The sequence below is a fragment of the Mastomys coucha genome, unplaced genomic scaffold (assembly GCF_008632895.1).
Source record: "Mastomys coucha isolate ucsf_1 unplaced genomic scaffold, UCSF_Mcou_1 pScaffold23, whole genome shotgun sequence".
In the NCBI taxonomy this organism is placed as follows: Eukaryota; Metazoa; Chordata; class Mammalia; order Rodentia; family Muridae; genus Mastomys; species Mastomys coucha.
In genome coordinates this window covers 55,038,753-55,051,683 of record NW_022196906.1, presented here as the reverse complement: position 1 = coordinate 55,051,683, position 12,931 = coordinate 55,038,753, and the positions used below count along the sequence as shown (strand labels likewise).

Here is a 12,931-nt window from a genome sequence, read left to right as displayed (position 1 = left end):
CCTTTCTCTGTATTTTGAGTTTTTCAAGCTTGTGTTTTCATTACTGATTTCCCTTTATATAGTCTCTATGTTGCAATGTTATTGTCCATATATTTAAATTACATCATATATTTAGTGTCAAATTACTTGTTTGTACATGCCTACTTGTACAGTTCTGCCATTTACATGTCTTTGTAACCTTGTTATTTCTTTTTAAAAATTTATATAACTTTATTTCACTTTAAATCAATTAGATGAATAATATTACAACAAATTTTAAACATGACCACAGGTTACCTTCATATATTATCAATTTATAATACACCCATACATATGTCTCTTCTTGAGTCTAGAAAGAACCCAAATGCAATTGCAGACCCTAGATTACAGCATGGAAACTAACTATATTATGAATCTCAAAAGGAATTCTTTTAGCAAACATGCTTTAAAGTTTTAGATTTAAAAAATAGCAAATTGTTATAGCAATATAAAAGAGTTGATTAATATCCACTGATGGTGGATTCTATTCTTTTTTTTTTTTTTTAATAGTCAAGACTTTATTAAAGTTTGGGGGCTGGGAAGATGAGATGGCTCAGTGGTTTTAATACTGGTTGCTCTCCCATAGCACATTGGTTCAATAGCACCCACATGGCAGCTCCAGGGTTATCTTCATCTGCGTGAATGGTGCCCACAGGAGGATTCTATTCTTTTAAAAAAAGATGTGTGTGTATGTATGTGTATGTGTGCATGCATGCATCAGAAGAGGGTATTGGATCCCTTGGAGCTGGAGTTACAGGCAGTTATAAGCCTTCATGTAGGTGGTGGAAACTGAATTCTGGTCCTCTGCAACATCAGCAAGCTCTCAACCCTAAGGGTCTCTCTAGTCCCTGAAATATATCCCCTTAATGAAAAGTGTTGCATGAGTGATTCACTGTTTCTTAAGGGTGTCCTGTGAAGAGGTTATGAGTTTCCCTCCCCCATCCTGTGTTGGAGACATTCATCCTGCTGTGCTGTGTTGGCTGAGAAATAACAATGGGGCTTAAAATCCTGCTGTGCTCTCCTGCTTCAGGATGAAAACTCAGGCTCCCTGCTGTGGCCTTCTGCTTCTGTGCTTGTATGGCCACAAGCTAAGTCCTTTTGTTGTACAGGCCAGTGCCCACCATTGCACCCTGGCTGAGCACTGTTTCCTGTCCTAAGTACTTCTGTTACAGAGTCCACCTTTCCTCCCACAGGGGCCCCTACTTCCTTGGATTTCCCATTCTGACTCTTGCCTGCTCTCAAGTCCTGGCAATCCCATGTCAGTCCTGTTCCTTGCTTGTGCTCTGAGAAGCTTGATTTGCCTTGTCGAAGCATTGTGATCCTGTGGCTCTAGGGCAGGCAGTGTGTAGGTGTGGGGCCCTACAGCTTTAGAGCAACTCCAAAGGGCCTCATTATTTGAAGACATTTACTTGATATGTTTATCATGATTAAATTATCAGCTAGGAGCCTTAGCTAATATTAACAAGTTAAATGACTTCTTAAGACTTGCAGCATGAGACACTTAAATGGACTTTAAGTATCTCCAAATAAATTTAACTAAATCTGGTGATTTGAATATTTTAATTTTGGAGTTTTGTAACATATATATGCTAATCATGCTCCTTTTTTTTTAAACAGATTACCAAAATTGAAAATGTTAATCATTTGTGTGATTTAAGAGTTTTAAACCTTGCCAGAAACCTCTTAAGTCATGTTGACAATCTCAATGGTCTGGATTCACTAACGGAACTTAACCTTCGACACAACCAGATTACCTTTGTGGTGAGTACACAGTGGACTCCAGATGAGTTCTGCTTCTCTGCAAAGGAAGTGATGCAAATGCTTGGTATCTTACGGTGGCAGTGTTACCACTCAGTGAAGCAGCTGGTGCACACGCTCACTGAATCCTCATCTCTTTGTCCTGGGCACTGAATTAGAAAGGATGACAAAGGCTGTTGGTGAGTGACAGCTGAGGGACTGTTGCTCCCTTGAGAAGCTCAGAGTGCAGACGGAGGGGTCCACATGAACGCCTTTTGGCAGTTCTGAGGGGAACTCTTGATGTAAAGGGAAGAGTGCCCAGGATGTAAAGGGAAGAGCGCCCAGGACTGCAGAGGCCGGTTCTGTTCTCAGCTACTTCACCTCTAACCAGTTGTGTGACCCTGGGTGAAACACTGGCACTCTCTGGATCTCAGTTCAGATTCGTCTAAAATGAAGTAACTGGGCTTGCCATTTGTGTCTCTTTGTGCTTGCTGTCTCTAAAGAAGTACTTAGCAACACCTTAATGCATGAACAGAGTGGGAAGAGATACATTGTCAGGGCAAGACCCAAACTCAACGTAAGCAGTATGGTTCTCAACCTGTGGGTCTCGACCCCTTTGAAGGTCAATTGACCTTTTCATAGGGATTGTCTATACCATCAGGAAACACAAATTTTTATATTACCATTCATAACAGTAGCAAAGTTGTACTTATGAAGTAGAAACAAAAATAATTTTATGGTTGGATATCATTGCAGCATGAGGAACTGTACTAAAGGATGTCAGCATTAGGAAGGCTGAGAACCACTGGACTTGACTGTTGTGTTGTTTTGGCTGAGTTTTAACAGTGGGACCTAAATCATGTGATGCTTTCCTCCTTACTCCATGATGGGAAAGGAACATAGGCTCTTCTGCTGTGCTATCAGGAACTGGGTTCAGTTCCCAGCACCACAGGTGCCTTCCTTCCCTTCTTGTACCCTATAGAAGGATTTGATGCTTTTGCTGGAAGCAGACAACTAAATACCATTCTAATGCAGAGGCCTTAATATGTCAATACAAAGGTGGGAGGTACTAGAAACACACCTCCAGCTTTATGTTATGATACCAGCCAAGTGGACTTGGCATCGTCATCATTTGAAAAGTTTCCTTTGTTTCAGCACTATAGAAAACTGATGTCATTCACGTACTTTTAAAGGGCTTCTTAACAGAAGCCCTTCCCGGGTACAGAGTTCAGTGTGCTCTCTGGAATGCAGATGTGAGGAACAGATGATATTCCCAAGCTTCATCATACAGATTGATTTCACTTTCTGTTTTCCCAGAAAGTCTAAGCAGCTAGCACCAATGTCTTTCTGGGAGGGAGGAGACTTTCAGAACCTTTTCCAAGACATGGATGTATCACACAGTTCCTGAGTTGTGTCAGGTCCTCTCCATATTGGATGAAATATTGAAGTTGTCAAGTCCTCCCCATGTTGGAGAGAATGGTGGAGTGGGCCTGTTTGTTTTGAAAGTTTTCAGACTGGATTACGTTGTTGTGTTGCTGAGTCTTTGCAGGCGTTCAGTCAGGACTTTGTCTGTCCTCAGGACACTGGGACTGGGAAGCATCCAGAGAGCTCGGTCAGGTGGGGGCAGAGATCTGTTGACCTAGCATGTTCCTGCTTGGTTTTCTGCTATTCTGTGGGAAGCACATGCTGCTTATCCAGGGGCTTACCAAATTGCCGTGCAAATATTGTCTCTGTCCATCACTGTGGAGCTGAAATAGCAGCAGCATCTTCTAGAAAGGAAATTGTATCTATTTATGAAACTTAAAAAGGCAACAATATCACATATATATGTATGTTGATACATATATATATCTTCCATAGTGATAAATACACTGCATATAACACGGGAAATGGAAGGGATAGTTCCACTCCAAGTTTAAATCAATTCTAAAGGATCCTCTACCATTTTAGGTAGGTAAGAGGGTTCCCTTTACCTTATTTGTTTGTTTATTGACAGTGGGTCTTCCTGTATGGCTCTGGCTAGCCTGGAGCTCACATGGATCTACCTGCCTATGCCTGTTGAGTACTAGGGTTTCAGTGTGAGCTCCCATGCCCTGGCATGCAACCTTTGCTTTAAAAATCCAAAAGACTTTAAAAACTGAGGATACATATTTTTTTCTTCATCTTTTCTTGTCCTTAGATCAGTTATCATACTTCTTCTTTCTTTGGGAGGGTGGGAGATTTGGAGTAAGCCAGAATCTCATGGAGCCCATGCTTGCCTTAAATTCTCTCTGTAGCCAAGGATTGACCTCCTAATGCTCCAGCTTCTACTTCCCAGCTGCTGAGGTTACGGGTGTGCTCTGCCATACCTGTTTTTTTCCTATTCATTGGCTAGTCTTCTTAAAGATTTTTTTTCTTTTATTAATTTTAAGTGTGGGTGCACATGCCCGAGGAAGCCAGAGGCATCGCATCTCTGAAGTAGGGGTTACAGGTGGTTGTGAGCTGTCTGGCATGGGTGCTTAGAACTTAACCATGTCCTCTGAGATATAGTACGTTCTCTCAGCCACTCAGCCACCTGTCCAGCTCTGTCTGGTAACCTTTAGGCAAATGCTTTGCCTCTGATCGACCTCAGGCCCTTCAGCTGGTAACTTTAAAATAGAAACTCACACTGAGTAAGGACTTGGTGTTTGAGCTCTTCTTTAATGATAAAGTGTGGTGTCTGTGTGTGTGTGTGTGTGTGTGTGTGTGTGTGTGTGTGTGTATCTCTGTCTGTCTCCCTCTCAGTTGGCCGTTAGATTGTGTAACTTGTGTTGAACACACTGGATATTCCTTCAGAACGAGTGGAAGGGAAACTGCTAGCTTACTAGCTAATTGCCAAAATACAGATTTTACTTTGTGCCAGGTGTTATGGTACATGCCTTTAATCTCAGCACTTGGGAGGCAGAGGAAAGTAGATCTCTGTGAGTTTAAGGCCAACCTGGTCTACAAAGTGAGTCTGGGAAAGCCAGGGTTATTACACAGAGAAACAGTGTCTCGAAAAACTGATTTTTTTTTTTTTTTTTACTTTGTGAGGTAGAAGGACTTTGTTTTACTTTGCTGTGGCCATTACTTACCACCTTACCATTGCACTCTCCAGTGATATAGGCTGTAGAGAACAGGTCTGGAGCTCCTGCTAAGATTCCTTGAGGCAGCTGCTGCTCTTTATGCCCATTTATGGGGTTGGGTAGAGTTAGTGTTGGTTCAGGAACTGCTGTTGAGCAGACAGAGGGTTAACTTCACACCCACCTGATGTGTTTCATCACGCAGCCCAGGCCTGACCTTTGCATTTTTGCTTGTCCAGTCTGAGTGTGACTGTCATGGCCACCTGTCTGAGTGAAAAATTGTGTCAAATGCAGCACCCCTCTTTTGCCCACTGCAGCCCCTCTGCTCAGGGCCATCTAGGAAGTCCCACAGCTTCCTGAACTTCATCCAAAATGTCCATCTGTCCACAGCAACTCTCCTGCTTTCTCCATTTCTGAGACTTTACTCACATTGGAACAATATTTTTATTCAGCCCTGGGAAGAAATACTTTCACCTATGAACAGAAACCTCTCATGCGCTCAATGTTTGTTTGTCAGTCTTTTCTTGGAAAGTGGGTCAGTCAAGCTAAATATCATTTTTGTTTCCATAGTGTTGTTCCTTTTTACAGATTAAAGCTTGGGTGTGGTGCTCAGGCCTGCAGTCCCAACTGTCAGAAGGCTGAAAAAGCAGGAGGTTTACCATGAGTTTGAGTCCAGCTTAGACTACATGGTGGGTTCCAGCTCAGCGTGAGCCACAGTGAGACTCTGCTCCAAGAAAAAAAATCATATAATACTCTCACAAACTGGAAATACCACCAGCCTTTGTAGCTCTCAGGCAGCTTAATAAATGAAACCCTTTGGAGCACGGCCCAGGCCTTTGGTTTCCTTCTCTACCACTCGGCTCTTCCGTCCCAAAAATACCCTTGGTTCTGAGTTCGGGCATGGCTTACTCTTCTCCACAGTTCTGTCTCCTCCCCTCTTCAGTGCTAGGGATTGGCTCCAGGGCTTTCCATACACTAGTCACAACTCCACCACCAAGCCACATTCCAGCCCCACTTAATATATTTTACTTTTTTTTGTTTGTTTGTTTGTTTTGAGACAGGGTTTCTCTGTGTACCCCTGGCTGTCCTGGAACTCACTCTGTAGACCAGGCTGGCCTCGAACTCAGAAATCTGCCTGCCTCTGCCTCCCAAGTGCTGGGATTAAAGACGTGCGCCACCACTGCCTGGCTGGCTACTTTTTAAATTTCTAAAGTAGTAGTTTTTTATGCTTTTAAGCACTTTGTGCATGACACTGACTTAGGATGTGTGTCTTCTGTATTCTGCTTCTATTGACACCATGCCTTGAGTTTCATCCACTTTATTACCTCTAGCTCTAGTGTGCTAATTTTGGTAGTTATATACTATTCCGTCTTATGGTTGTGATCCCATCCTGGACAGTCATATTATTTACAATTTTTCATTATTTCACATGGCACAAATAACATTCTATACTTTGTGCATATGTAGACAGCACTTTTAAAAGGTTTTGCTACAGTCTATAATAGCAAATTACTACTGAAGCATGGCTGCTGCACATACCTATACGGTCCCATTACAGAGAATGAGAACACTTCAGGGAAGCTCGCCTGCCTCTTCCAAGAAGCACCACATTCTCTCCTCATCTGTTCTTTTCTATCTCATTGAAAACATTGCTCTGGCCGGGCAGTGGTGGTGCACGCCTTTAATCCCAGCGCTTGGGAGGAAGAGGGAGAGGCAGGTGGATTTCTGAGTTTGAGGCCAGCCTGGTCTACAGAGTGAGTTCCAGGACAGCCAGGGCTATACAGAGAAACCCTGTCTTGTAAAACCAAAAAAAAAAGAAAAGACTGCTCTGAATTTATCCTGATCTCCTCAGCCATTAAACAAATATCCTTTTTCTTTTTTTTTTTGTGGTTCATAAATTTTTTTTATTAGATGTTTTCTTTATTTACATTGCAACGAGAAACTGGTTCTTTGGTTCCTGCTGCTTTCTCTTAAAAAAATATAATTAAATTATTTTCCATGGAAGAGGAGGCAGGAAGATTATATGAGACAGAGGATCAGAGAGTTTGCTGTGAGATTGTATCTCCTAGCAATGTCAGAAGTTACACCCATAAAGTCTCGCCAGTATGACTGTCCAAACGTGAGCTGAACAATAGACATAGCTGAGCAGACATGGAAAACACTGCGTCCTCAACCCTAGCCAAAGAACTAGAGGTAACCAGGGAGTGCTGGGAGTGGGAGAAATGGTCTTCTCAGGGCTGTGCACACTGTTAGCTAGCTGCGGAAGGCAGTGCAGAAACCGTCAGATGGGAAACTGTTATCTCAGTTGCCTTGAAACTCTACAGGTAGCTGACATGCTTTTTGCTATGACATTTTTTAAAGAAATTAATTTAATACTGTTGGTAACATGTGGAATCATCGTTGATTTTTGGTTCATTGATGTTATCTATAACAACCTCGCTCTGAGCACTTATTCTATTAGTAGATATGTAAATTATCTAAATGGGTGTTCTATTTAGACTTTTTTTTTTGGTGGTTATAGTAAAAAACATTAATAAATCCCAGCACAAGGTCTCTTCCCACTTTTGACCATTTATGTTCCTGGATGAAATACACACACACAGCCTTTATATTTTAATATTCCTTAAGCAGCATAATAGCTGGGTGACTGCCTAACCTCCAGGCTGTTAGAATCCACTTTCCTGCCGATAACTCCGTCATTTCTCACTAACTTCTATGGTCTGTCTAGCCCTCTTGACCCATTGGGCAACCCTCTTAGCCATGTTCTCTCTACTCAAGTGGCCATGGCAGCTCTCCTTCTCCCTCCCACACATTGTTCTTCTCCCATAGCCGTCTCTTCTCTCCTTCTCTCTCTCCTGCACCTCTTCTCTGTCCCATGGCTGCTGCTTCTCCTCTTCCTTCCTCCTGGTCCCTAGCCCAGGAAACCTAAACCTTGCCTATGTCTCTTCTCCCAACTCTTGGCTTCTGGCACCTTTATTTACCAATCAGAATTACTTGGGTTGATAAACTGATGACCCTCAGGCTATATACAGACTCCAGATTTGGAGGCTAGCACTTAGCCTTATAATAGACAGTAAAAGACAAAACCTCAGCTAGAAGTTGTTGTTGGTTCCTTTCCTAAACAAATAATAGCCGTTTCCTACTAAACATTATATATTTACTATATGTTGGCGTGTTTGTCTCCCACCAAAATTTATATTAAGACCTTGTTACCAATGTGAAAGGTTTGAAGAGGCAAGAGGTGAGTAGGGAAATGGAGTTAATTCCTTCATAGGAAAAGCCAGCTGCCCCTCTGTCACGTGAGGATATATAGAAGGAGCCATCAAGTGAAGGCCCCTCACTAGACACTGAGTTTAATGGTTCTGTTTTCCACTGAGCTAGAAAAACACTGTTATTGGAGGCTGACCTTGTTTGGAGCTCTGTGCAGAAAGAATTCTGCATCAAGCAATTGTGTTGTTTTGAAGTGTGTGATGATCATGTTTGTTGGAATAGAACTAATTCTAAGGATGCACACATTCAGGCTACATTCATTAGCTGGCTTGAATCAATCTGAAGAAACTGTGTATGGGTACAGTGCCCGTCTGTGTGCATGCAGGGTAGAACAGGACTTGGAGCCTGTTTCACTGAGCACCCTGTCAGCCTTGAAGGAGATACAATGCACACAACCATGCCAGCTTTTATGTGGGTGGGGATCCAGACTCAGGTCTTCATGCTCACAGCCTAAGAAGTTGTCTTCTATTTTCAATTTGCCTTGAGTTTATATTATGAATGACATTTGAGTTTTGTTAAAATATTTCTTACATAGGTCATATTAGATGTCAATCTTTGTCTATGGTGCATGCAAACTAAGATCCTAGGTCATTCTAGCATCTTGCTCACATATTCTAGGCTGTAGTTTGTGCACAAAAAAAAAAAAAAAAAAAAAAAAAAAGCCTGAGGACGTTTGCTGAGGCTGAGGCTGTTGGTAATAGTTATGTCTACACTACATGACCTGGCCCACAGTTCATTTTCCTCTCATGTTTCTGGTACTGATGCTGTGATGCTCTGCCCACCACAAACAGATTGCAGAGGGTCTACACTTGCATATCCTTTGATTTCCCAGTTTGCTTCTATACTTAGAAATCTCCAGATGGGAGGTAAAGATAATGTCTTCCTCAGTCATTTAGTGCAAGTTAATTGGGAAATTGGCTGGGTGAGTTTAACTTTGACTGGGTGCAGTCTTGTCTGTTTTGATAAATTTCTTATAATATAAGGACAGTTGTCTTAGTTGGTTTCATTTTGGTCACTCTATCTATATTTCTGCCCCCATTGTCACTACTAATAATGTTTACTTAGGATTTCTTTTTTCTTGATGAATATCGTTTATTTTAATAGTACTTTCAGATACTTTTGGGTTTTGTGGAACTTCTTTGTAGCCTTTAAAAACCATAATTTTGTTGAATTTTTTCCTCCTTTATCTCTCTTGTTCTTTGTTATTTTCTTGGGCTAGATACTTGATATTTTAGCTTTTAATATTTATTTTTATAATTTCAGCATTTATAGATATAGCTTCTTTCCAAGAATCATCTTTGTTTTCTGACTACAGATCTTGAATTTTGTAGTCTTTGCCGTCATCATTGCTAGCAGGAGGAGTAGGGTCTTTTTAGACAGGGTCTTGCCCAGATGGGAGTAGAACCCACAGTCTTCATGCCTGTAGGCCAGGGCCAAGGCCTACAACTATCTGTTGTTGGAGGTTGACCTTGTATGGAGCTCCATGCAGGAAGAATCCTGCATCAAGCAATAGGATTGTTTCGAAGTGTGTAATGATTTTCATGTTTGCTGGAGTAGAACTAAATTCCAAGGATGCTTGCACACGTGCATGCACAGTTACACATGCAGGCATGAGCACACATGTTCACACTATAAATATTTTTTAATTAAAAATTGAAATAGATGAAATACAGTCTTCTCTTCCCAGTGCTGGGGATGAACCCATGAAGCTCGAGATGCTAGGGAAGTTCTCTACCTCCAGTCCTTTGAATCTTTCTTATTATCATTTAAATCAAAGGATTTTCTAAGCTCTAGATTTTGAACTACATGTGGTTTGAGGGGAATGTATTTCTATTTATTCCTATCTATCTATCTATCTATCTATCTATCTATCTATCTATTGATCTATCTATCTATCATCTATCCTGTTTATTCGAGGAATATGGAGGTGGGGTGATCATGCAAAGGCCAGAGGAGTATATTGTGAGTCTTTCCTTGTAATTTCAATCCTGGGTTTTGAGATAGGTTCTCTTACTGAACTTAAAGCCCACAGTTTCAGCTAGACATGCTTGACAGAGAACTGCCAGGATCTGCTTGTTTCTACCCCGCAATGCTGGGTTATAGGTGTGCACTGAATATCGGACTCCCCCATGGATGCCGGAGATTGCTTTTGTAGCAAGTAAATTACCACTGAGACCTCTTCCCAAGCTCCTGGAGTGCATTTTTAATTTTTGAAATATGTGATTTCCTCATTCATTTTAATCATAGCTTCCTTTTCTAATTTAAGTGTTTTTTGCCCAATGAATGTGGATCGGTTTTATGAAGTTTGTTATATTACCTAGCATGTCAGCAGTGTTTGTCTAATACATGGTCAATATTCTAGATATTATAACTTTGAAATTGATATTTCTTCCTGGCAAATTATCCCTTTCATTGTTATGTGTTAGTGCTCTTGATTTCTTCCAGCTTTATTGGGCAATATTGTAGGAGCATGTGCTATGTGTATTCATGGGTCTTCAACCCAAATAGACACAGTTAGCACAAGCAGCATTATGACCTACATTCTCCAACTTAAATACAAGTTCTCAGACTGTATATTTTTTTTAAGGAGCTATGCATTCTATTTTTTTAAAATTTATTTATTTATTTTATGTACATGAGTACACACTGTAGCTGTACAGATAGTTGTGAGCCTTCATCTGGTTGTTGGGAATTGACTTTTAGGACCTCTGCTCGCTCTGGTAGACCCCACTTGCTCAGTTCCTGCTCGCTCTGGCCCAAAAATTTATTTATTATTATAAATAAGTATACTATAGCTGTCCTTAGACACACCAGAAGAGGGGGCATCAGATCTCATTATGGGTGGTTGTGAGCCACCATGTAGCTGCTGGGATTTGGACTCATGACCTTTGGAAGAGCAGTCTATACTCTTACCCGCTGAGCCATCTCACCAGCCCGGAGCTGTGCATTCTTTATGACTCCTTCCCTCAGTACAGAGAACTCAGCTTTCCTTCTGTGATGGCCCTCACATGACCAGGACACTTTAGGCAAGCCCACACTGTGTGACATCTCCAAAGTCACAGGCTAGTATTCTGCATAAATGAGTCATTACCCTGTCTTCAGAAGGGACAGGACTAGATCAGTGAGAACCTAAGCTTAGTGCGATAGATGGGTTCACAGGAAGTGACCGCACTTCCATCTACTCCTATAATTAAGCACTGACTGTAGCAAAAGAAGCACAGCCATGTGCTCATGGAGCTGTGTTCTATGCTACCACTGAGCTAGACTCAGAGGCTGCCGGTGCTCTGCCAAACAGTGCAGAGGGAAGGAGGAAAAACTGAGCAACCCCTGAAATGGATAAAAGAAGTTTCAAAGTAAGAAGCCATGTCAACAGTTCATATTTTGCTTTATTTACTTCTTCATGTATTTATTTTTTCATTCTCGTTTTGTGAGGCTGGGGAGGGGAAGTTGTGTCCCAGCATGGCTGTGGAGGTCAGAGAACAATTTGGCAAGAGTCAGATCTCTTCTAACATTACACCATAACCCAGCATTGTGGTGTAGAGACAATCAGATCTTGGAAGTTCTCTGTCAAGTCTGCCCAGCTGAAGCAGTAAATTTCAAGCTCAATGAGATGAACTCAGGTCATCAGGCTTGGTGGGGGCACCCCTACCCAACTCTGCTTTATTTGTTGCATATTATAGGTACACAGAGTGAGTGGTCACTGCTTGCGGGCTGTTGCTGTGGACAGGAAGGAGTTCCTATCATATACTGCATCCTCCATGTTCCCACATTGCTGAGGACTTTCCTCTAGACTTGGTTGAGTTATACTCTAGGTGTGCAATAAAAATATATCATCTTAGTACAATTCAGCACATTTTTATTTTGTTGTAACTGCCAGCCAGATCAAGATGTCTGAAATGGTTTTATGATTCCAGAAAGTTCTCCTGTACCTCTTTTTCTAGTCAGTACTGCATGTACCCCAGAGGTACTCTGATATCTGTCTCTGGATAATTTTGTCTACTTTGTTACTGTATATAAAGTGTGTACAACCACATACCATGCCATAGCAGGTCATGCATGTCATGCATGCTTAAAAATATAGTCTTAGGTGGTTTTGTCATTGGATTGCTATCATAGACTGTATGTAAGCCAGGGTGGTGTAGCCTACACATGAGATTATAGTCTGTGTGTAGTGGTGAGCTGTGAGGCCATTATGTAGCACATGAGTAGATAAACAGATTCTTCCGTGCACTTTTTGACAGTCATCAATGTGTGTTTATCATAGATTTTAAATTTCTGGGTTGGATTCCACTGGAGAAAAGCCATCGCAGCATTTGCTTGCTTGTTTTCCAATCTTCTTTCTGGTTTGTTTTTGTTTTGTTTTGTTTTTGTTTGTTTGTTTGTTTTGGCTTGCATAAAGTTGCTATAGATAGTGCTCATATTTTTATTTATTTATTTTAGTGGACCTAAAGCCCCATTTCTCCTAGGTAGAAACAAAGGAATGTGAATATCTGAATTTATCAGAAACTGTCTGAATTTATTGGAATTGCTAAATTTATCAGAAACAGTTGGCACTGGGCATCTGTGTAGTTCATTCTGTCATTCTTGTTTAAATTTGCATTCACTTGATGAGTTAAAGGCACTGGGAGTCTTGATGTTATAATTATCTGATAGTCTAGAATCTTCTCTCTCTCTCTCTCTCTCTCTCTCTCTCTTCTCTCTCTCTCCTCTCTCCTCTCTTTTCTCTCCCCCTTCTCAGTGTCTATGTCTCCTATGGTTCTGTTTGTCTGTCTGCCTGCCTGCCTGCCTCTCTCTCTCTCTCTCTCTCTCTCTCTCTCTCTCTCTCT

At 41.4% G+C, this 12,931-nt stretch overlaps 1 protein-coding gene across 5 annotated transcripts in view; it reads left to right on the top strand.

Annotated features, from left to right (window-relative positions):
- The window catches only part of Lrrc49 (leucine rich repeat containing 49), a 119,292-nt gene that overhangs the window by 20,490 nt on the left and 85,871 nt on the right, over positions 1 to 12,931 (top strand). For all 5 annotated transcript variants that reach the window (XM_031343161.1, XM_031343163.1, XM_031343160.1 and 2 more), the window contains one exon: positions 1,636 to 1,779. In XM_031343161.1, coding sequence (XP_031199021.1) covers positions 1,636 to 1,779 — 144 coding nt within the window. The remainder of the gene's footprint in view (positions 1 to 1,635; positions 1,780 to 12,931) is intronic.